This window comes from Castor canadensis, chromosome 8, assembly GCF_047511655.1.
Source record: "Castor canadensis chromosome 8, mCasCan1.hap1v2, whole genome shotgun sequence".
Lineage (NCBI taxonomy): Eukaryota > Metazoa > Chordata > Mammalia > Rodentia > Castoridae > Castor > Castor canadensis.
In genome coordinates, this window is record NC_133393.1 from 153,055,572 (window position 1) to 153,077,682 (window position 22,111).

The 22,111-nt window shown below is 41.7% G+C and overlaps 1 protein-coding gene across 8 annotated transcripts in view; it reads right to left on the reverse strand.

Annotated features, from left to right (window-relative positions):
• The window catches only part of Efcab6 (EF-hand calcium binding domain 6), a 225,839-nt gene that overhangs the window by 134,915 nt on the left and 68,813 nt on the right, over positions 1 to 22,111 (reverse strand). For 6 of the 8 annotated variants that reach the window (XM_074084642.1, XM_074084640.1, XM_074084641.1 and 3 more), the window contains 2 exons: positions 16,220 to 16,344; positions 10,753 to 10,901 (listed from right to left, as the gene is read on the reverse strand). In XM_074084642.1, coding sequence (XP_073940743.1) covers positions 10,753 to 10,901; positions 16,220 to 16,344 — 274 coding nt within the window. The remainder of the gene's footprint in view (positions 1 to 10,752; positions 10,902 to 16,219; positions 16,345 to 22,111) is intronic. The other 2 variants (XM_074084647.1, XM_074084646.1) reach the window with 1 other exon arrangement.

Sequence of the window (22,111 nt, forward strand, 5' to 3'; positions counted from 1 at the left end):
CACCACAAGGACACAGGTGAAGAAGCTATGTGCAGGGTTTTCTGTCTGCCCCTCCTGCATTACTTCCCCACTCCTGTGTTCCATGCCCACATGTTGTACCCAGTGGCCACAGTACTTGGACTTCCCTCTGGCTCCTGGTTGGGTTTATTGACACCTGAGCATGGGTTGAGAGACCCTCACAATCTTGAGCTCCCACCTCCAGTGTCTTCTGTTGTGCCGCTGTAAGCAGAGATTGTCTCTACCAAGGTCCTAGCTCCTGCTGGGACACTATCTACTGAAGCCACAGTTTCAGAGCCTTCATCATACTAAGCCACAGGATGATCAGGGCATTTCAACCCTGGAGGGTTTCTGGCAGTAACTCAGAAACCACAGCGTCCCTAGGAAAGAGGAAGGTATTGACCAATGTGTATGGGTCTCGAGGTATGCACAAAAAGCCCTAGGCCTAATGGGCAGGAGCCTGACCTGAGTCTTTGACAGGGGAAGTTGTGACCTTTTGCCCATGTCACAGACCCAAACCAACTCACAGACCCAGAGTCCAGTTATGGCAGAGAACAACCCCACAACACAGGCACAGGTACACACTGAGAATTTTCCTTTCACCTTTCCCAGAGGTCCAGACTCTTCATTCAAACCTTGTCCACAAAGTCCATCAGCCAGTTACCAAGGTGACCGTGCATCAAGGGAAGGAGACTATCCCAAGCACTCAGGGTCATCAGACAGTGGCTCTGATGGATGATAATCCTGGAGAACCACAGAGCCAGCATGGTCTGCTAGGCAAAGTGGAGGCCAAGTCCATTTCACAGAGGGTCCAGTGGGATTACAGGCTTATCCTGTGGTTACTTTGCTGGCTCCTGAGTTTATAATGAGAACACAGATTCTTGCTCCCATAGAATCATCACACTGGTTCTCTGGTCCATGGAATAAGAGTGTAGTGATAGGACAAGCCAAACAGAAGATGAATCTCTCACAACACAGTACATAGAAAGCCACAATGCTTCCCTGTTTTTGCTCTCCCTGTACAAATGTAGACTGGAGCCACCACCAAAGAATAAAAAGCTGGGGACTGAATTTTATCTTATTTCCACTAAAGCTACCTGTTTGGCCAAATGCAAAAGCTACTCAGATATTGGATAATGACTGGATTATTCCAAACTGAATCAGGTGACTATGGCAACCACGCATGCAATTCCACACAGCCCTGTCATCCGTAGACGCAGCAGATGCTAGCTTCTCAGTTCTTAGTCGAGGTTTCCCTGCAGGAAGGTCAGTGCACCTTTACATAGCCTTGTGCTGGGGCTGTGTCAACCCCTCTGTGTTCCCAGGAAGTAAACATGCAGGAGCTGCCATCAAGGCTCGCCCAGGGGACCTGCAGATAATTGTTATGGTGTGCCATAGTCAGCACACTGGCCCATTACGCTGATTATCGTTATGTTAGCTTCCTTCTAGTAAGAGGAAGGAAGAAATACCTGGAGGCCGTAGAAAGATGTACACGTGCCGAGGTGAGGATACAACACCATCAAAGTCCAGGGCCTTACCATTTTGTAAAGTTTCTAGGGACCCAGGGCTCTGAGGCATCTTGGTTGGAGTGGTCCCTCTGCAGCGAAAGGCTGCTGGCCCTCGTGCCAAGGATCGTGTTCTTGAAGGGTGCCTGGAAACAATCTGGTCCTGCTACTCTGCTGCATTTGCAGGAAACTCACAGGCAGCCAGCTCTGACCAGTAGGTCAGTGAAAACCAGTTATGGGTGGTCTCAGCTCACTGCAACCTGCGGGCCTGCTTCAGCCTTCTGACCCAGAACACACCATGCTAATGCAAGTGCCTGTGGCAAAGATGCCATGGAACCCCCAGCAAGTCCCCAAGAGAAGCTCATACACAGCCATGCTTGGAGACAGGCTTTGTCCTCTCTACCCTTGTCCTGCTACTGAGGCCTGGTAGAGTGTGAACATCGATCAATGAACAAAGGCAATTGTGAAGCTCACACAGCCTGGATGAGCCAGGTGTTAACTGATCCATTGGGTCATAAACTAAATGTGTGTGGTAGCATTCCATTGCCCAGTGGAAATGGCTTGTATGGGGCCAGGCCCAGGTAGGCCAGGAAAGAGTGTGCATGAACAGGTGCTCCCAACTTCCATTGCACCTCCTCCTACTACTTCGTGAATCTCCCTCCACTCACATCTATGGCCTCAGAGAAGTTCCTCATTCCTCGGTGACACAGGGAAAGGTATGGGCCTGGCTGATAAATGGGCCATGCAGCATGCTGTCAGCATCCTGCAATGGCAGGTTTCATACCACTCACACAGGCCTGCCTGGGCTGGCCAGAGATAGCAGAGAACCTCCAGATAGATTCATACCTTCCTTAGGGCACAGGTCAGTCTATGTACTGATCATGGGCCGGGCCTGATGGGCTGATGGATCAGGGGCTCTGAAAGAATCAGACTGAGAAATTGGTGATAAAGAAGCATCTGACGGATCTCAGAAAGTAAGCAGACTGTGCATACACACGTGCACTGCTGGGAGGCAAGCACTGTGGAAGAGGATCCCATAGTGAGGAGGAAAGGTGACCTGTCCTGAGGATGCCAGTCTACTACCTTCCATGGCAACCCAGTGCCATTCAAGGCCTTCATACAAAAGTGACCACGGTGGCAAGAATGGAGGCAATGTGTTGGTTTGGATCCACAGACTTCTCATCACTAAAGCTGAGCTAGCACTGCCTTGTTAAGAACCCCACCTGCCACAACAGAAGCCAGGGCTGAGCCCTGGGTGGACTTTGCAGGCACCTGGTCAAGACTTCACTGGACCCCTGCCATCATAGAGGGGGAAGGGACCCATCTTGATAAGTGATGTATGTTTCCCAGGTGCAGATCTGCCTTCCTATTGCTTCTTCTGCTGCTATTGCTTGGGGTCTCCATTGCCACCATGACCAAGGCAGCAGGGTCTTGGACCAAAGGTCTCATTTGTTGGTGAAGAGGTACATCACCCTGAACAGCTGGCTTGATGGGAAGGTGGATGGCCTTGCTGAAGACCCTATTACAGAGTCAGTGAGAGAAAATAGCTGTGAACTAGAGTGCTGTCCTCCAGGATGCATGGCCTGCCTTAATCTAGCTGTGGTAGCCCAGAAAAGAGATGCACACCTAGGACTGAGGTCCTGTAAAAGGAAGATCTGCCCCTCACTAGGGAATGATGTTGTCCAGCAAGACACTGGCAGAGAAAGGTAGGGAGACCCAGAATGGGCAGTGGGAGGAGGATGCCCTGGAAAGGGCAGTGAGAGGTGACATAACTGGATTGACTTCTCTCTGCAGTAATAGAGCAGCTAACAGGACTCTGAAGAGCTCAAGGTCTTCACCCTTGAGACGACCAGTGGCTTTCGTCTATTAAAGGGTAATCTTCATTTGTCCACCCAGATCCATTTTCTTCCCTGTCTGCTCTGTGTCATGCTCTGGGTTTGCTTCATCTGGACTCCACACTCCTGGCTTTCAGCTGATTTTGACCAGATCAAGGAAGCCACAGATCATAAGGTGAAAGGTAAGAGGCAGTGAGCTATTTATTCCCCAGCTCCTTCCCTACTGGTTACAGCTTTCCTCCTAAGACCTGATCTCCTGCAGTGCACCACCTCCTCTAGCCACAATTCATTCTTCTTTCTATACCTGCTTCCTCTTCCACTCCTGCAAACCTAAAAGTGCTAATGGCTTCCCACTGCTTCCTGCTCTGAGGTGCTGCCTCTTGTACTGGTTTCACTTTGCTCTGCCTTCACTTGGGACAAAGATTCTGTAAGAAATTCACATCAACCCCTCTTTTTAGCACAGTGTCTTTGATCAGCCTGGACCTGGACCAACATAGGCCTAAATTAGGAAAAGCCCTATCACTCCAAGAACTTCCTCATGCTTCTGTGGAGCCATGGCCTCCCCTCAACAAGGCCCTGCCAACCACTCATCTCATCTCCAGCCCTATTGCTTTGCCTTTCCCAGGATGCCATATACACAGAAGAGATCCTGGGTGCCTGGGCTAAAGAGGGTTTAGCAATAATCAAAACTATACCCCGGCATGTTGCTTCTGCATGTCACACGATCTGGGTTAAGTGGCTCATTTCTTCTGGCTGCATAACTTTTGCCAAGCTGCTAATGCTACCAGCAAGAATGGAAACACTGTCAACAGGAGGTGTTCTGAGTGGAGACCAATTCGCAGGATAGACGGACCTTTGCGGACCCTGCAGAATGTGCCAGTTAAGTGTTTATGCCCTCATCCTCTCAACTCTTCCTTAAACCTCCTTCTTCATATCAACATGGCTTGTTTTAATAGACGTTTCATATAAAAGATAGGGCACAGCGTGTTAGTGCTGAAGGTCAGGTTCACTGTTCAGTTACAGTCTGCCATTTCACTAAAATACACATATGGAAAATAGCTTTTAAAGTCTCTAAAACATTATTTAGATCAAGATTTTATGCCTCATTACTAAGCTGTTAGGGTTTTTAATGTAAGCCCTAGATGTTGAGTTTATTAAAAAATAAAATAAAATAAATGCCTGTTTGTTTTTGATACTATCCAGTCTTAAATGGTATAAGTAAGAAAAATTTCTCAAATCATTTTGTTAGGTGGGAGATTTTAGATTTTATTGTACTTCCTTCTTTATTCTTTCCTATAATGTCTGCCTTTAGAAAAAAGAATAAGCATGCATTTAAAATTTTATTTCTCCTATTACAATGCAGCACATTTGACTTTTGCCTTTGGTATAGATTTTCATGAATTTTTACTTATTTAGATTCCTGTAGATTCCTACACTGAGGATATAGAACCTTCCCATCACTCCCAAACCTTCATGCTCTGCCTGTGGAGAACCCCCTACCTCTGGCCCTGGTAAACCACTGCTCTCTCTTCCATTCTTGCTGTTTTGCCTATTCTAGAATGTTGTATAAATAGCACCCTATAGTAGCCGCTTTGAGATTGGTTTCTGTCACTTAGCATAGCATTGCTGAGATCTGTCCACTCATTTTTTTTTTTTTTTTTTTTTGCTGAAAAATACTCCATCATATGTCTACACTGGTTTGTTTATCTTTTCACCTGCTGAACTAATTTGGGTTTTTTCCAGTTTGGGGTGATTATGAATATTTGTGTTCAGGTTTCTTAGTGAACTATTAAATCACTAAAAGCCAGACAAAATTTGCCCAACATAAAACAAGGACTCATCCTAGTAAATTAAAAAATATTAAGCCTAAATTTAGAAGGTGAATCCTGGTTTCCTGAGATGCTCTGAGGAAGGTAGAGGGGCATTAGAGATGTCCTTGGCTAGTGCTATGGGGCATTCCCCTTCTCGTGGAGGCTCGAGAGGAGAGCACAAGAAAGAGGAACCTCGGCAACCCCGTGTGGACCAGATGGCCACCAGTGCTACTCACTGTTCTCCACCTCAAACTCGTGTTTTCCTGTCCAGGGTTTTCATGGTAGAATCCAGTATAGACTCCCTTCTTTGGAGATGACATAATTAGTCCTAAATCCTTTAACAGTCACCAATACCTGTGACAGTATGGGGAACCCAATGTACTCTCTAAAAGCATGACAGAAAAGAAAAAGGTTACTTTGTACAATGGATGAACCACTATCAACAGAATCTTATACAGATATGTCCATATAAAACAGAAATCTAGATTGAAGAAATATAAATTTGGACCAAATTAAATAAGAATTAAAATTTGGCAAAGCTGATATTAAAAACAATGGTGGGAGAAAGAATTAATAAATGGTCATGGAAAATAGATTATCTATTTGGAAAAAAAGGTTTTTTAAAATTTGGATACCCAACTGATATTACAATGGATTAAAGTGTTTCGTTTTAAAGATAAGAAAAACAAGTGGAAGAGAGTAGGGTTTTTAAGCACACCTCAGTAAGGATAATGAATTAATGAGTTTAAGCAACAGAAGAGAAGACTAATGTACTTGGTTACATTGAAATGTAAACTGCAGAACAATGAGGTATCCTGCTAGTGACAGGGAAATGGCGAGCTGAGAAAGGCAGCTACAGCACCGAGCAAGAGTATGACTATCTTTTACTAATTATCTAATTATAAGACATTAAATGAAAAGCAGATAAAACCAACTTAAAAACTATCACAGGGCATTAGCCAATTAGAACATAAAGAGAACTCACACCACAGGAGACCCAATTATGGCATGGGCACACAGAAGTGTCCAAGCTCAATGTACTCCAAGAAGTACAAATTAAAACAATGACAAGACACTACTTTATGCCTCTTAAGTTATCAATACTTTAAGACCATGTCAACATTCAATGCTGGAAATATGAGTACATGAGGCCAGAACATTCACATGGTATTGGTGCCCACGTAAACTGCTACTCTTTTACAGAACACTGTAGTAATCCTTATAAAAATTCACCAAAGTGACAGGTGATATCAATAACTCAGCAGGAAAAGCAGCCAAAGGATTCACTACCCTCCACAGAAAATCCAAGTAGCAACCATCCACATGTATTTCATCTTGGCAAAACTCCCCCAAAGTGAAAATATGCCCGTCACCTGTGTGGTACCCAAAATGGAATAAAAAATGCATGGAAAGCATAAAAGAAGTGATCTCACTTTGTCTGTATCCCCTACCCCTTCCCCATGTCAACATGGTACCACACAGGCAATGGCCAGGGACCACAGAACCAGAGGTGGAAACCTAGCTTCCCAGAGTCCCAAGATGCTTCCCAGGAAGCTCCTCCCTCCTCACCTCAGAGGGAGAGGGGAGACAGAATGGCTGGGCTATCTGGGGTCAGGTAGAAATAAACAAGGAGGTAGAACCCACAGCAAACAACACACAGAGCTTGAGGGTAGCTCTGAAAGCTTGTATGTAGTACGTGTGCAACAGCAGAGGTGCCAGCATGGCCTACCTACAGAGCAGAGCTGGTCACTCCCAGAGTGGAGAGAACATTCTACCTGGCTAGAGTCCCTAGAGGGTCACCCTCCCAGGACAGCCTTGGAACCTAACCTGCTGCCCCACCTAGGGAAGAAAACAACCCTAGTAGTATGTGTTATGGCAAAGGACAGCTAGCTGTACCACACTCAAGGAAGATATTCAACAGCACTTGGTGTGACCTTAAAGCCCACACCCTGCCAACCCCACCCACTACAGCAAATTTCAACAGACAGTCAGGGCTGGATCTGCTACAACAGTCCACACCCAGTCTCAGAGCCCACCCCAGGTATTGCACAGAAAGGAGGCACTGAGCCATCATCCCCTCAGTGGCTCCACCTAACCTGGAGCCTCTCCTGCAACCCTGTCCAACTGCCTCACTCAAATAGCAGAAGGACTTCAGAAAATTAACAAATACATTGTAATCAAATTTCATGCTCTTGAACAGCCAGTGGATCAATGTCAAAATTAAAAGGGAAATTGAAAAATATATTGAGACAAATAAAAATGAAAATAAAACATAACAAAACTTATGAGATGCAACGAAAGCAGTTCTAAGAGGAATACTTTAGCAACAAATGCCTACATGCAAAAGAATAAAGATCTCAAATAAACAACTGAATCCTACACTTGAAGGAAAGAGAAAAAGAAGAACAAATAAGCCCAATGTTGGCAGAAGGAAAGGACTAACAAACACCAGAGAAAAAATAAATCAAATAAATACAGACTAGGAAACAATGTTAAAAGATCAACAAAAATAAGATCTGATTTTTAAAAATATCAACAAAAAGATACTTTTAGCTAGACTAAGAAAAAAGAGAAGACTCAAATAAAAATAAAAAATGAAGAGGAGACATTACAACAGATGACAAAGAACTGCAAATGATCATGAGTGACAACTGTATACCAATCACCTGGATACCCTAGAAAAAATAAATAAATTCCCAGACACATACAACCTACTAAGACTGAGTCATAAGAAAAAGTAAAACTTCACAGCAACAGAGTAATAATGAGAGGCCCCAAAATCTGGGCCTGGTAGCCCACACCTGTAATCCCAGCACTTGGGAGGCTGTGGCAGGGGGGATCATGAATTGGAGGCCAACCTGGGCTACAATAATGATACTCAGTCTCAAAAAAAAGAAAGGTCAAAAAACTGTTAAGGATAATTTAATATCATATAACACAGACCATGAAGGACATCCATAGGAATGGAGGGGCTATTATGAAATGATAAAGGGAACAGTCGGCCAGGAACACAGGCTGAGTCTCTGCTTACAGATCTGGACACCAGGAGACAGGTGTAATACAAGGGAGTATCCCATATCTGAAGTGCTTGGATGCAGAAGTGTTCCAGTTTGGGGATTTTTTTGGGAGGGACTGGAATATTTGCATATTTACATGGATGGGACCTAATTCTGAACACAAACTTCATGCATCTCATGTTACCTTTCCTGGCCCGGAGGGGGTTTTGTACAGTATTTTTAGCCTGCCTGTGTTCTGATCGGGTAAAGGACTCTCCACTCTGGCGTTATGTCAACACTCAAAAAGACCCAGGCTTTGGAGCATTTCAGAATTTGGATTTTTGGACCAAAGATGCTTCCCCACTCTTAATTCACAACAGTGACACTGGGGGTTCACTCGGATTTTGCTTCCTGTGTCCTGTTCCACTGGGAATTCTGGGTGAATGGCAAAAAGGGACTCATGAGAGCCCTGGCCCCTTGCAAGAAGACGTTAGAGCAACAGCACCGCCCTGGCCTCCCTGCGTCCCTAATGTTCTCCTTTTATGCATTCACCATACCCACTGCCCCGGTGAGCCACTCTCTGTGGAGCTATTTCTGTGTTTTAGCTTCTACCATACCACAGTGTCTGACAGAGACAGGCATTCAACAGATATTAGCTGAATGACATTTTATGTATACATTAACATCATAACTTTAAAGACTATGAAGCCAATATGAAGACGTCTATAATATACATTTTTATTTTTAAAAGCGTAATGTAAAACCATAGGTGTACCTTGGTTACAAATGTAAAAATTATTCATGTACGTGGTTTGAAATGGAAGAAAATGTGGGCAATGAAAACAGTTTCTGAGGCATGGCAGATGGTGAGTTTAGGGGTTTTATTTTTATTATTTTTAAATTACTATTTGTATTTAACCGTGAACAGGCAGGGTAATAGAGCTATTTTCTGAGCCCGAGCCACAGAACTATTTTCTCCAAGGGTCAAGTTTTGCTGTTCACTCTAACAGTCATGGTGCTGGGACACAGTGACTCTCTGGCCATGCAGGGTGCTGTCAAGGAAAGTGAGTGCCCTAGGGCGTGGATCCCGCTGAGCAGATTCCTGCTGTGTTTCCTTCCCTGCTCTCAGGCTTCTCTTTTCTGGGTGACCCCACAGCATCCACCAGCTATCCAAAGTCACACAGGACAATCTTCTCATTAGCCTCTACCTCCCTTCCCCTGGGAAAAGGTTCTCTGCTCATCGGGACAGAAAGCCAGTAAATTAAAGAGATATTACTTACCCAGAGTTTGGTCTGTATATATATATATATACACCCTATTTCCAACTGAAAGGAGGCAGATTTCCTTGGTTATTCCAGGTCTCAGGCAAAAGATGGATGTGATGACCCTGACACATTTTGTCACATGAACCAGAAAGCAAGAAAGTTGTCAAGGATACAGCAACAGGATTCAGGAGCCAACATGAAGAGGTCCCTGCTGGCCATGATGGAACAACTGAGTCTCTAGGAATACTGAATGGGCATGGCTAAGGCAGGAAGATCCCAAGTTCGAGGCTAGCCTGGGCTAGGTAATAACACCTTGTTTCCAAAATGAAGGAGGAGGAGCAAGAGGAGAGCTGTAGTGAATTAAAACACATCAAATCTGGAAATTCATAATAATTATTGATACTTATGGGGGATGCTAGAGAACCAGGTCATTGTTTGGAAAAGTAGCCGATGGATCCACAATAAAAATGAAATCCTCACGGCGAAGCCAATTGAGGACCGCTGCCTTCCTTGTACTAACTGCTCTCGGTGCCAACCAGTTGGACAGGGAAGCATTCACCTTGGAAGAAGGACTGAGCCACGCAGCACATCACCATGTTACAATCTCTAGTAGGACAGGGGAGCTAGGCAGGGTGAGCGATGATTGCTAACATGAACAAAAGGGAGACACCCATCAGTGCATGCTTGCCACCACAGGAAATCTTACCCAAAGCAGACAAACAAAACATGCCAATTCGCCGACTCCATGGGGCAGGGGGCTGGGGAGGGAGACAGAGCGTGTGCAATGCACTGTGGGTGGTAAGGAACTTCGAATACCAATCCAGATTACTTCTAAAATTAACAAATGGAGAGGAAGTCGACAGATGAAAGCGGCACTGTGGGAAACCAACCAAAGACAATGAAAGGCTTGATTTGGATCCTCACTTATACAAATTGCAGAAGAGGACATGAGACAAGCACTTACATTTGAACCCAGGCTGGATATTTATCAAAAGAGCTGATAATCTATTTGATGTGAAACCAGGATTTTTGCCTTGGTTTCAAAGAGTTCACATCATTCAGAGAGACATGTGGAAGATGGCTGATGTTTATTTCAAAAGCATCTGGGGCTAAGGAAAACGAATAGGGACACAAATGAAGTGACTGGCCAGGACCTCATAACTGTTGAAAGTGGGGAGTGGGTGGATACATGAGTGGATTCCTGATTATTCTCTTTGCTTTTGTATGTGTCTGAAACTTTCAACAGTAAAAAGTCTAAAACACTAATAAAAAATAAACGAAGCTCTTCCTTCTCATGATTGACGTTTAGGGGAAAAATGGCAGTGAAACAATGGGTCTCTTACCTTCTCATTAGCTGGATAAAAATCCTTCTTGGTAACCGGTATACAAAGGTGTCAAGGACAACCTTTAGGTAATTCAAAGAGACATAGCCACCTTTGGAGGGGTCCCCTGCACTGAGGGCTTTCTCAATCTTCCCATAGGACTTGGAAAGCTGCAATGAGAATTACAGTGTTGCATTCACAGAAATCCACATCATGGAGCTATTCAACCATTTGATTTTTACCAAAACCTCTTCACATTTTCCTCTCCAAAAACTGATCAAAAAGGTTACTGTGACATGTATGCAACGTCAAATGTTTAATTGATGAACTCACTAAAAAACAGCACTCCCAGTCACAGCAGCTCAGCTGACAAGGCAGACAAGCTTCTTAGGGAAAAACAGCACGGACGATGGATCTACCTCAAATCTCAGCACTAAAAATACTTGGTGGCTCTGCCAGTTTGATACATCTTTCTTAATATACTTCAAGCCATTCCCTACTGTGAGCCCACACTATGCTTCTCCTGATTAAGTCAGGCCAATCAAACACACAAGCTGCTAGCACTTTATTAAAAATAGAAGTAGCTTTTACAGAAAGGAAGGTTATTAATACAGGGATTGCATAAACACAGTATACACTGGACATTTCTTAAATCATTCTTCTTTTTATGGGGAATTACAAGAAGCTGGGTGATAAGCTTTGATTGTGGGGCTCCTGAGAGGTGCTGAAGCAGGTTAGACACTGACTCTCATATGACTTATAAAAACACTGAGAAGACTACCTTTATTCCCAAAGGCTTTCCTGCTGCTTACTATTGAGTAATAACAATATTCTCCAATATTTTCCACCATCCCACTTCGACTGAATTCAATCTTTCCTGCCTAATAGGATAAAATGATAAACAAGGTAACCACAAACTTGGTGTCAAAGGTGGACTTCTTTACCAGCTGCTGGACATACCTGCAGGAGAGCCTTCACCTACTGAGGGAATGAGAAGCAGGCCCAGCAAGTGGTCCTCAATACACACAGGCATCTCGGAAGTCTTTAAAAATATTTAGACGCCCAGGTTTTCTCAGAAAATTGTATAAAATAAACCCAAATGCAGCTAAAGTTGCCCATTCCTCTTTCAGGAGATGGGCTGTGTCTGACACAGAGCCTTGGGAAGATGCTCAGGGAGAAGCAAGATCCCAGTGTGGAACAGGGTCTTCGTGTGTTTATCAGATTAGTGAAGTGCATTTTTAATATTTTAATGTCATTTGGTCTCCAATAAGAGCTTTTATTTTTTAGAAACATGTCTCTGACATGATCAAGAGCTTTTAGAAAAAGAGCAAAGAATGACATAGAAATAGTAGCTTGATGACATATGTAACCTCTTAGGGATTTTTATTGTTATTGTTTATAAAGAAAGTATAAGCCTTTGTTTAAGAAAATGCAAGCAATCCAGCAAAGTATAAAAAGGGAAATGAAGACACTTGGAAGTATCACCATCTTCTGTACACAGTGTTCCAAAAGTTCCCAACACGACTGTAAAAACACACGTGATTTTACAAAAATGGGATCATCCTACACTTACCTGTTTGAGGAATGCTTTTCTCACATGACAATGTATCTTGACATTTTTCCATGAGAACTGACATGCATCCACATTACTCCGTTAGATGATATGTGGCACGCCATCGTGTTGTTGCTGGGCCAGAAAACAGTGTGCCCATTTCCCTTTTATATGCATTTAATTTTCATAAATGTTTCCCTGATCCCCAAACTAAATGAAATCCCTGTCACTACACCCTCTCGTGACACCCTGTTCCTTTCTGTCACAACACTCAAAAAATTGTATTTGTGAATGCATGTTTTTGTTAAATGCATCTGTCCTGGATGTAATGTCATGTGACCTCAAGAAAGCAGAGCCCATTTTGATAAAAGTAGATACATTTTTATCAAAAAATGTTCCAAACAAAGATTACAAAATATAAAAGCTGTTCAATGCACTAGTAAACAGGGAAATGCCCCTAAAATCACAGTTGAGATGCCATCTACACTGGACTGGCAAACATATAGAAGACTGACCATGCCAAGTGTTGGTGGCACATGGAACAGGAGCGCCCACGTGCTTTGGGTGGTATAAATGGACAATGGGAAACAAAGTGGTGCTGCTACTGAAAGAAGAAGACCACAGTGTCCACCACCCAGCCACAGTTCCACTGCTCCGAGGGATTCCCAGAGGAACCCCAACACTGGGCACCAGAAGCTCTGTAGGCAGCTGCTTGTGCTGGGATTAGCGCACAAGAAGAAGCAACCCAAGTGCCCACCTGTAGGAGGACATCATGTTTAGATAACACAGAATGGCACAGCAGTTAATGATAACACAACTATCTCCAATATATGGATGACTCTCATTCTGAGCACAAGACGGATGAAAATAAATGGGTTTGCAATTAAGCAAACATACTGTGGAGAAAGAAAGAGAGAGGAAGAACACACAAACAAGCAAAGAAATACCAAGAAAAAGAGAAAGAACCCAGTCAGTAAGGGAAAAACATACATGAACACTTTCCCCACAAAAGTCTCATGCCATAAAAAGGACTAAATAAAAATATGATTCATTAAAAGGAAATCCTAAAAATTATAAAGCAATGACAGGAATGAGAAGGGTATTTCAGAGCTAAGTAAATAGAAACTAAAATAACATCATTATAGGAACTAATAAAATTATAAGCAGCAAAAATAAGAGATAAGGAAGGAACTTAAATCAGTCTTAAAGGAGTGGCTTTAAAGAACCTCAATGAAGGCAGAGAAATGGGACAGAAGAATTAAAGCAATTTGAGAGACGACAGCTGCCAAGGACAGACAAGGATGACCCAATGTAAGGATAACTGGGGACACCACTGGAAGAGGGAAAAAAGGAAAGAGGGAGAGAGGAAGGAAGAGGGAGGGGAGACAACTTTAGAATTACGACACAGGACGTTATCCTGAAATGAAGGGAGAACTCAATCTGTGTGTCAAAAGAACACAGTGTATTCCAGGAGGCTAGGTCAAAATCTCCATGCCAAGACATAGCCTAATCAAAAAACACTTAAGTGTCCAGGTAGAAAAAGCAAATGAGCTACAAGGGGGAAAGTACAGGGTGGCTCCCAGCTCCCCACAGCAATATCAAACACCAGAAGACAATGGGGAGACTCATAATATTACAAGAAAAAGGATGTGTGATGGAGAACCATACCAGCCAAGCTGTTGTTCAACTATAAAAGCAAAAGGCACGTAGTCTCAGATACGGAAAAAACCAAGGGAACAAAGCACCCTTGAGCCTTTCTTAAGGAAATTACTTGACACTGAAATCCAGCCAACCAAAAAATAAATCACAATAACGAAGTCCAAGAGGGAGAGCATTAATTCATGTGAATACACCATGGAGGCAAAACGACCAGGAGATTAGGATAACTGCACAGACTGTAAGTATCATGAACTCTGACCAGGAGCAAACATGATTGGCAAAGAAGCAGGAGAAACCGCAAGTGCCAGCCACTTGTCACTGGAGATCCATGGCAGAAAGCCAGCCCCTATCTGTAATGGAAACATCTTTCAAAAACATCGTCATTTCCCCAGCTCTTAGAAGCTTTCTTAATCTCCTTTCTTGTGCTAAAGTCCCTTCAGGGACCTAATATATCTGTGGGAAAGAAATATCTACCCAAAGTTCAGAAATGTCTTCAGCTACATTTGAGGACAGTCCTGTGGGGTTAGGAACAAGGACACTGGAGCCACATCACTTGGGCTTGTTTAAACTTGGATCCACGACTTACTGGAAACTCACCCAACCTTTACATGCCTGCTTCCTCACCTTAAGGCTGAGAAAACAGTGCCTAACTCATGGAGTTGCTGTAAAGACTGGACGGAACATCTGTAAGGCTCTGGGGCCACTGTCTGGCCCATAGGAAGCCCCATCAAAGGGCTATGTAGAAGGGTGATGATCACATTTGCTTTTCTTCTCGTAAAGTCAAGGGCATTTAAATTAAATAGGTTTTATTTAATTGATTATCTTCTTGCTCTTGTTCTCCTCCCCCTCCTCCTTATTTGGACACAGGGTCCCACTATATAGGTTGGCCTTGAACTCATGACCCTCCTGGCCCCAGTCTCCCAATGCTGGGATTATAGGTGTGCACCACCACAACTGCCTATGATTTTTCTCTTATAAAATCGATTATATTGCTCACCTGCCCATTGATGTACCATCCTTCTTCTCAGAAATAAAGAAAGGGCTAGAACTGTGCTCACCAAATGCTGCCTTTAATTGTTTCTGGGTGGTGAATTGTGAATAATTTATTACTTTTTTCTTTGTAATTTTCATAATTGTATACGCTTTTTGCAGTGATCATGTATTTTGTAGTGGTCGTGTTTTTATGAAAACCATCATGTCATTAAAAAGTAGAGAAAAAGAGTTTTCCCAGTTTACCAACAGGCATTAAAGTACTCACTTCTCTAATACCTTTATCCAAACTGGTTTTGTTAGTTGTAAATGGTCTATGTATGCTAGGCACAGTTATTATTCACTGTCAATTTGTGTCGCACCTATATTGTCAAGTTTATCATATGCTTATACAAAGTTTTGCTGTACAAAATCTTTTCATTTTTATGTAATCAAATGTTCCTTTTCTTTATGGACTTTGGTTTTATTACATACTTTAAAGAGATTTTAAATTTCAAGATAATTTTTTTTTTACCTGGACAGTAGAGGGGCTGGTTAGCTTATCATGATTCAATCTCTAACACCACAACAAATTTTTCACTTACATTGTTCATTTAAGATTTAAATAGTTTATTTATTTTTGTGAAGAGACAAAAGTTATATGCCAAAAAATTGTCTGGCTAATGAATTATCTCAAAAATAATTACTGAACAATCCAATCCTGCCCTACTATACTTTATTGAAATGCCTCATATCATATGCTAAATTCAAATATATATATAGATTGATCCATTAGCCAACTATTCTTTTAAATCAATCTGAGTGTTCATTGCTTCACTGGTGCCAGACTGTATTATTATACCTTTATAAAATATTTTATATGTGATAGGACAAGTCCTCTATTGTAATTTTTCAATACATATACATACACATCCAGAGAATAGAGAGAGCAGGCATTAATAATGAATCTTCCAATCCAAGAATTAGATAAGACCTCTTCATTTATTTACTTTCTTTTATGTTACTTAACCAAGGTGTATTATTTCTTTACAGGAGTTTTATAAATTTTTATTAGAGGTAGTGTGCAAGTGGCACAGAGATTATACTTAAAAATTAATTTCTCACCACATCATTGTAATCAGTGTATCACTGCTGTCAGGAGATGGGGAAGGTCTGCCTGTTTGAGGAGATGTAGGTAGGATCAAAACAAATTCTAGAAGGGTTGTCTATACTAACAGTTTCCCATAGCTGTCATACTTTGCTCTGTTCACACTTAAGATAACTGTGCCTTTAGGAAAATATTCTTACCTCTTGGCAAAAGATCCTCTGGATGTCATCTAAGGAGAAGTTTTTCCAGACATCTTCAGATGATAAAGAATCACGCAGCTGTTCCCTCTTGGAACTTTTGGTGTACTGATTTTCTCTCAAGACCTCTGTTAGAACAAGATGCCTTCAGTTTATTGGCATTGGTAAAGGTACATTCAAATCTCATTTCCATTAGCCACCACCTGCTTGGCAAAAACCAAGACTTGGACAAACTGGAAAAGATGAACCATCTAATAAACTGCATTGGAATAACTGTCTCAACATTTTGGGAAAGTAAAATTAACCTTCTACACACTATCTACTCTAGGATAAACTGTACATAGAATAAAATACACATGAAATAGAATAATAAAACCATGAAAGTAGAGGAAGAAAATTATACTGACTGTTACATAGTATATGGTCTTTGTGTGAAAAAGACTTTCCAAAGGAAATATTAAAGGCAGAAATCATTTAAAAAATGGATAGGTCTGACAAAATAAATATTACAAATAACAGTGAAAATAAAAAATGAATGGGAAAGCCTACTGTTAATATACATGGAAAAATATATGCTAACTTTCATAATTTTTGAGCAGCACTTATGAATTAACGAGATAAATATAAATATCCAATAGAACACTTAAGGTAGAGAATGGTAACTCACAAAAAAAAGAACTAAAAAAATCCAATAAATGTATGAAAACTGCTCAAATTTATTGATTTTTTTCGTACTACTGGGTGTTAAATTCAAGACTTCATGCTTGCTAGGCAGGCATTTTACCACATGAGCCACTCCCCCCCACACACACACTCAGCCCTTCTTGTTTTGGTTATTTTTAAGGCAGGGTTTCCTTCCAGAGTAGCTGGAATGATAGGTGTGCACCACCAGCTGGTTGAGCTGGGATATCTTGGACTTTTTGCCCAGGGCTAGCTTGAAATCCTACTATAGAGTAGCTAGGATTATAAGTATGAGCCACTGCACCCAGTCTTCGTTGGTAATTCTAAAAGTCTAATTAAAACAAGTTAATTTTTTTTAACTTGTCAAATAGGCAGGGATCAAAGAGAATGGTAAGAGCCAGTTCTCAACAAATGCATATGGCTAAGGACATTTTCTGTACTATTCATAAGAGAAAAAGCTTGAAACACCCTAAATGCTTATTAATAGAATTTTATAAATTAATGGTTCATATCAAGCCTGTGAAATGGTGCACGGATGTCAAACATAAAGACGCATGTCTAGATTCATGAAGGTGGACAGCTTTATTTTTCATGATTGAAAAAAGGGGAATTAACATAATTTAATTTTCATTTTAACACTGATTTTGTCAATCTTCCTACCAATCCATCTATGTACGCACCAGAAAAAATAATCTGGGAGGATAGTGCACCAAAAACAATGCAAAATATAGGGCAGGATTCAGGAGGCAGCACTACAAGGGATTGTTAGTTTGTGTTTTTATGTTTTCTGGCTTTTGTCAAACAAGCATGTATTACTTTTATAATGGAAGAGAATAAAATAAATCCAAAGTGTAGCCATTTTCTTTCTCAAAGTCGGCTGCAAAGAATCACAAATGGTTTCCCAGATTTATTTCTTAAAATGTCTACAAATAAGCTGTAGCCAAATTAAGCATACTTGATTCAGCTGCAGCTAACAAACTGCCAATCATCTGGGCCGTTCCTATCTCCAATGGGTAAAAAACAGAAAACAAAAGAAAAAGAAAAGAGTCTCCCTCTGTGGGTCCTTTGGGGCTGCAAAATAAACACAAAGTTGCTCCTTAAGCCAGCCAGGGCTTAGCGTGGGAATTGGGAACAGACAGCCAGGCTTTGACCTGGTCACACTGGCGCTAGGCTCCAGGCCCACCTCCTGGTACTTCATCCTGTTCTCTACTCTGCAATGGTGGGACTTAGCAGTCACTCACAGGAACACACACTCACAAGGCAGCCAGGCTCTGGGGCGTGGAGAGGTGGGTGAGATGGGAGGCTGGCCAGTGGGGAGTCCTGCCCGGGAGCTCAGCTGGTGGCAGGACTCAATTTCCCATCTTCAGTGACTCCCCTCACCACAGTTCTGTGAGGGCTCACCTCCACAGAATGTAGTGGTCCCCACCACCTCTGGTTTCCCATGGTTTCATCTTTTTTAAAAAAAAAATTTTTTTGATGCTAGGCAAGTGCTCTACCACTAAGCTACATCCCCAACCCCTTCCTGAACAATCCTTACTGATTCAAATGGCCTAGAGAAAAAAATCCAAAGCTGAACATGATCTTGTCCAAACTAAATGCCCAAATACAAGTTTCTCAAGTGACTTCATCTGTGTCTAAATAGATGGTGCTCACCATGAGCAAGATGGTGATGGCTCAGTAGTGATACAAGTGTAGCCAAAATAGAAACACGCAAAACTTTCTCTATGAAGAGAAAAACCAAAGAGAATGAGCTGTCACAACTTCAGACTCCCTTGCAAAGGTAAGAACATCATTGAATCTGTAAACAGCTCTGGATAGTTGGTTTTTTATGTAACTTACCATCCCAAAAAATGAACATACAGAAGCAAATTTTATCCTATCATTTATAATTCATAGTGAGGACTCATATTAGAGCTAGACATGGATATAAAGAACTATGTGGAATTGTGCTTAATTATGAAAATGACATTTTGAAACACATGCAAATAGGTGAAATGTTTTTAGATTCTTGTACTTTGAGAATATCTTCCCAAAAGGCTACAGCCATCGTACAGAGAACAAGTAATATTGAAACCCTGGTACACAAGGTGAGGTAAAGTCTACTTCTCTGTGCACAAGCCCCAAGGCTGGATGTCAGGGAGGCACTTCCCAGTGGGAGCTCTAAAGCCAGTAACAGGCATAACCTTGCACACAGGACCAAGAGGGAAGCACTGGGACTGGACACAGACCACCTGGATGTTACAGCTGCCTCTGCCATGCTCCCTAGCCATGCGGACTGTGCTTCTATTCACTCATTGCAGAGAAGGGAAAGAGTATCAATGCCACAGGATGGGATGAACTAATGGATGCAGATATTAGCTTTGGTTCAATTAGTAAGAAATTTCTTTAATAAAAGGAGATCTGGAAGAATAATATCACTGGAGCAAGAAAAATTCAGAAAGTAGATGGTAAAATTCAGGAGAAAGTTAGAAAGAGATCACTCCCAGAATAAAACATAATACTATTGACTATAGTCATGATGAATTTACTGAGAGTAGATATTAACTGTTCTCACAACCACACACCTAAAAAGGTATGCATGTAATGTGACAGATGTGTTAATGAACTTGATTATGGCAATCGCTCCACAATGCACATCTGTATCAAATCATCATGTTGTATACCTTAAATATACACAATTTTATTTGCTGGTTTTACCTCACTAGAGCTGGAAATAAATTATTCCAAAAATGAAGACTAACTAAAAGGAATACAAGATCAAATAAATACAACAGGTGAAATAAAAATCCTATGAAGTAAAAAGGGAAAGGAAGGAGGGAGGTTCATGGAAAGAAAGCAACCATCCAGAAGAGAAGACATGAAAAAGAGCCAAGATCCATGTAACACAGATCACAGGGAGAAAACTATACAGTGGGAGAAAACAAATGCTAAAAGTCAAAATTTGAGAGATTTTCCGGAAATAAAAAAAGACTCAAATCTGCAAATTTAACTAGTACACAATGTACACAGGAAATCAATCGTGGTATTTAATATCACAGCATATCCTAGCAAAATTTTCAGATAAAAAAATTAAATACCAGGCGAAAAGATAAAGTTACAAATAGAGAAATAAGATCAGATCATCATTGAACTTTACCTCAACAAGACATTTTTTTTGTCACAAGACAATGGAGAAAGACATTTAAGATTACTGAAGCCAGAACCATTATATCAGAAAAAGGCCTGATTTTTCAAGTGTTAAGGGCACAGACAAACTTATGAACAAGTAAGAAATCAGAAAATGTGGTTTCCATGAGCATTTCCTAATGAAACTATTAACTTGTTTAAGCTGAGTGGGGAGACAGACACAGAAAGACAGAAGCAACCGAGCAAATAAGAGAAAGGTTTTCACTCCTAAAGTAGCAACTTGTGGAAACTGAGTCAGTCAGCGAGATAGCAAGACTTACTTCTGAATGACTTCAGCAGAAAAAAAACAGAAGCTAAATCTCAATGAGGAATGAATGCCCTGGGGTGCTCCAGCCAGAAGGTGTGGCTCTCTTCCTTGTTTGGTTTGATAACCTGGAGCCTGTATGGAGTCCTTGGCTTTCCCCCAAAAAAGTAAAGTGAGAATTCGAATTTGCCAATCTGTGGTCCAAATAAAATGATGCCCATCACGATCCAGACCATAGAGGCTATGGGGTTGGGGTTGAGGATGGTGAGCTGGTAGGACAGCAGGGGAGGCTGAGCAGCGTGTCAGCAATGCACACTTCCTGCCACGTGCCAGGCCACAGCCTGCTTAGAGAGGTAATGGGATGGGCCCAGAGTCCCAACTATTGCCTCTTTAATTCAGAACACCCACAAAGAGGGTTTTTCTCTAACTGAGGATTTGAATTCAATTACAAAATTATAAAGTAAGCATTCAATGGGAAAATAGGCTTGAGTAAGATATTTTTCAAGCTGGTCTCCATGGCTAGAGCATGACAGACAGTTTAGAAAAGGCTTGTGCTGTTGACAAGGTAGAAGTTAAGAGACAGCAGTAGGAGCTCTAGCCAGCACTGGGGGTCAGGAACGGACAGGAGAAATGCCTGGGTGCATGTCTTAGATTTGGTCAGGTCAAAGGTGCCTTTCATTGTGAGATGCAGCATTCTGTTACGTATAACTGGTGAAGAAAGCATGAGGCAATTACTGATAAAGTGCACAGGGTAGGGGGTTTCTAGAGTAAAATTGAAACTGATACATACACTAATAAAAAATGAAGGGGGAAAAAGAAACAATTATAGAACTTGTCCTTTTATAATACCTAATAAAATAAGCAAAAGGAAAAACTAAAACAGTAAAAATTAGCAAAATGAAAACGACAGTGTGAGCAGCCAGAGAGTTTTGCTTCCACTTATGGTTGATTAGCTCATGTTAAACCAGCAAATAACAACTATAAACCCTGGGCAAAATAAAAACAAAACTATCTGAAGACCTGAGGAGCAGCTGAGAGCAGATCCTAACAACAGAAGTCCACACTGGGGAACTGGACTCACATTCAGCGAATTTCCTGTTGCTTGGCTTTTTGCTGAGGTCAGGTTCCAGTCAGAAACATGCTAGACAATTAGCATTTGGATATAAACCAGGGTTTTACAGCTTTAGGACTCAGAAAACAGAGGTCAGGACTACCACAGCAGCTGGTAAGGAGGGACAGGAACCCCCAAGGAAGACAGGAATGGAGAGGGTCTCTGAAATCTGTGGATAAATGCTGCCCAAATCTCTGGCCAACCTCCGAATGCAGATGTGCAGAGCAGACACCATGCTGCCCGCTGAGGATAAGACATGACCACAGATTCCGGGTGTTACCCCACAGGGAAGACAACAATTAGAGTTTGAGAGCAGCCAGGGAAACTCGAGGGTAGAATAAAAAAAAAAAAAAAAAAAACTTAAATTCTGCAGAGGAGCATAAAAGAATCCCTAGTCTCAACCATGCAAAATTGACCATAGTCTCAACCATGCAAAATTGACCATATTTGAGATAAATTCCAAAATTACTAGAGCAGGAAACTGTGATCTATATCCAAGGAAAAAAAGTTAAGTCAATAAAGACCAGCCCTGAGATGACCTAAATGTTGGAATGAGTAGGTACAAATTAAAGCATTTTAATATTCCTTAAAATTTAAAGTAGGAGTTTGAGAATACATCCTCACAATGAATGAACAGTAGGAAATCCCAACCCAGGAGCAGAGGCTGCAGCCA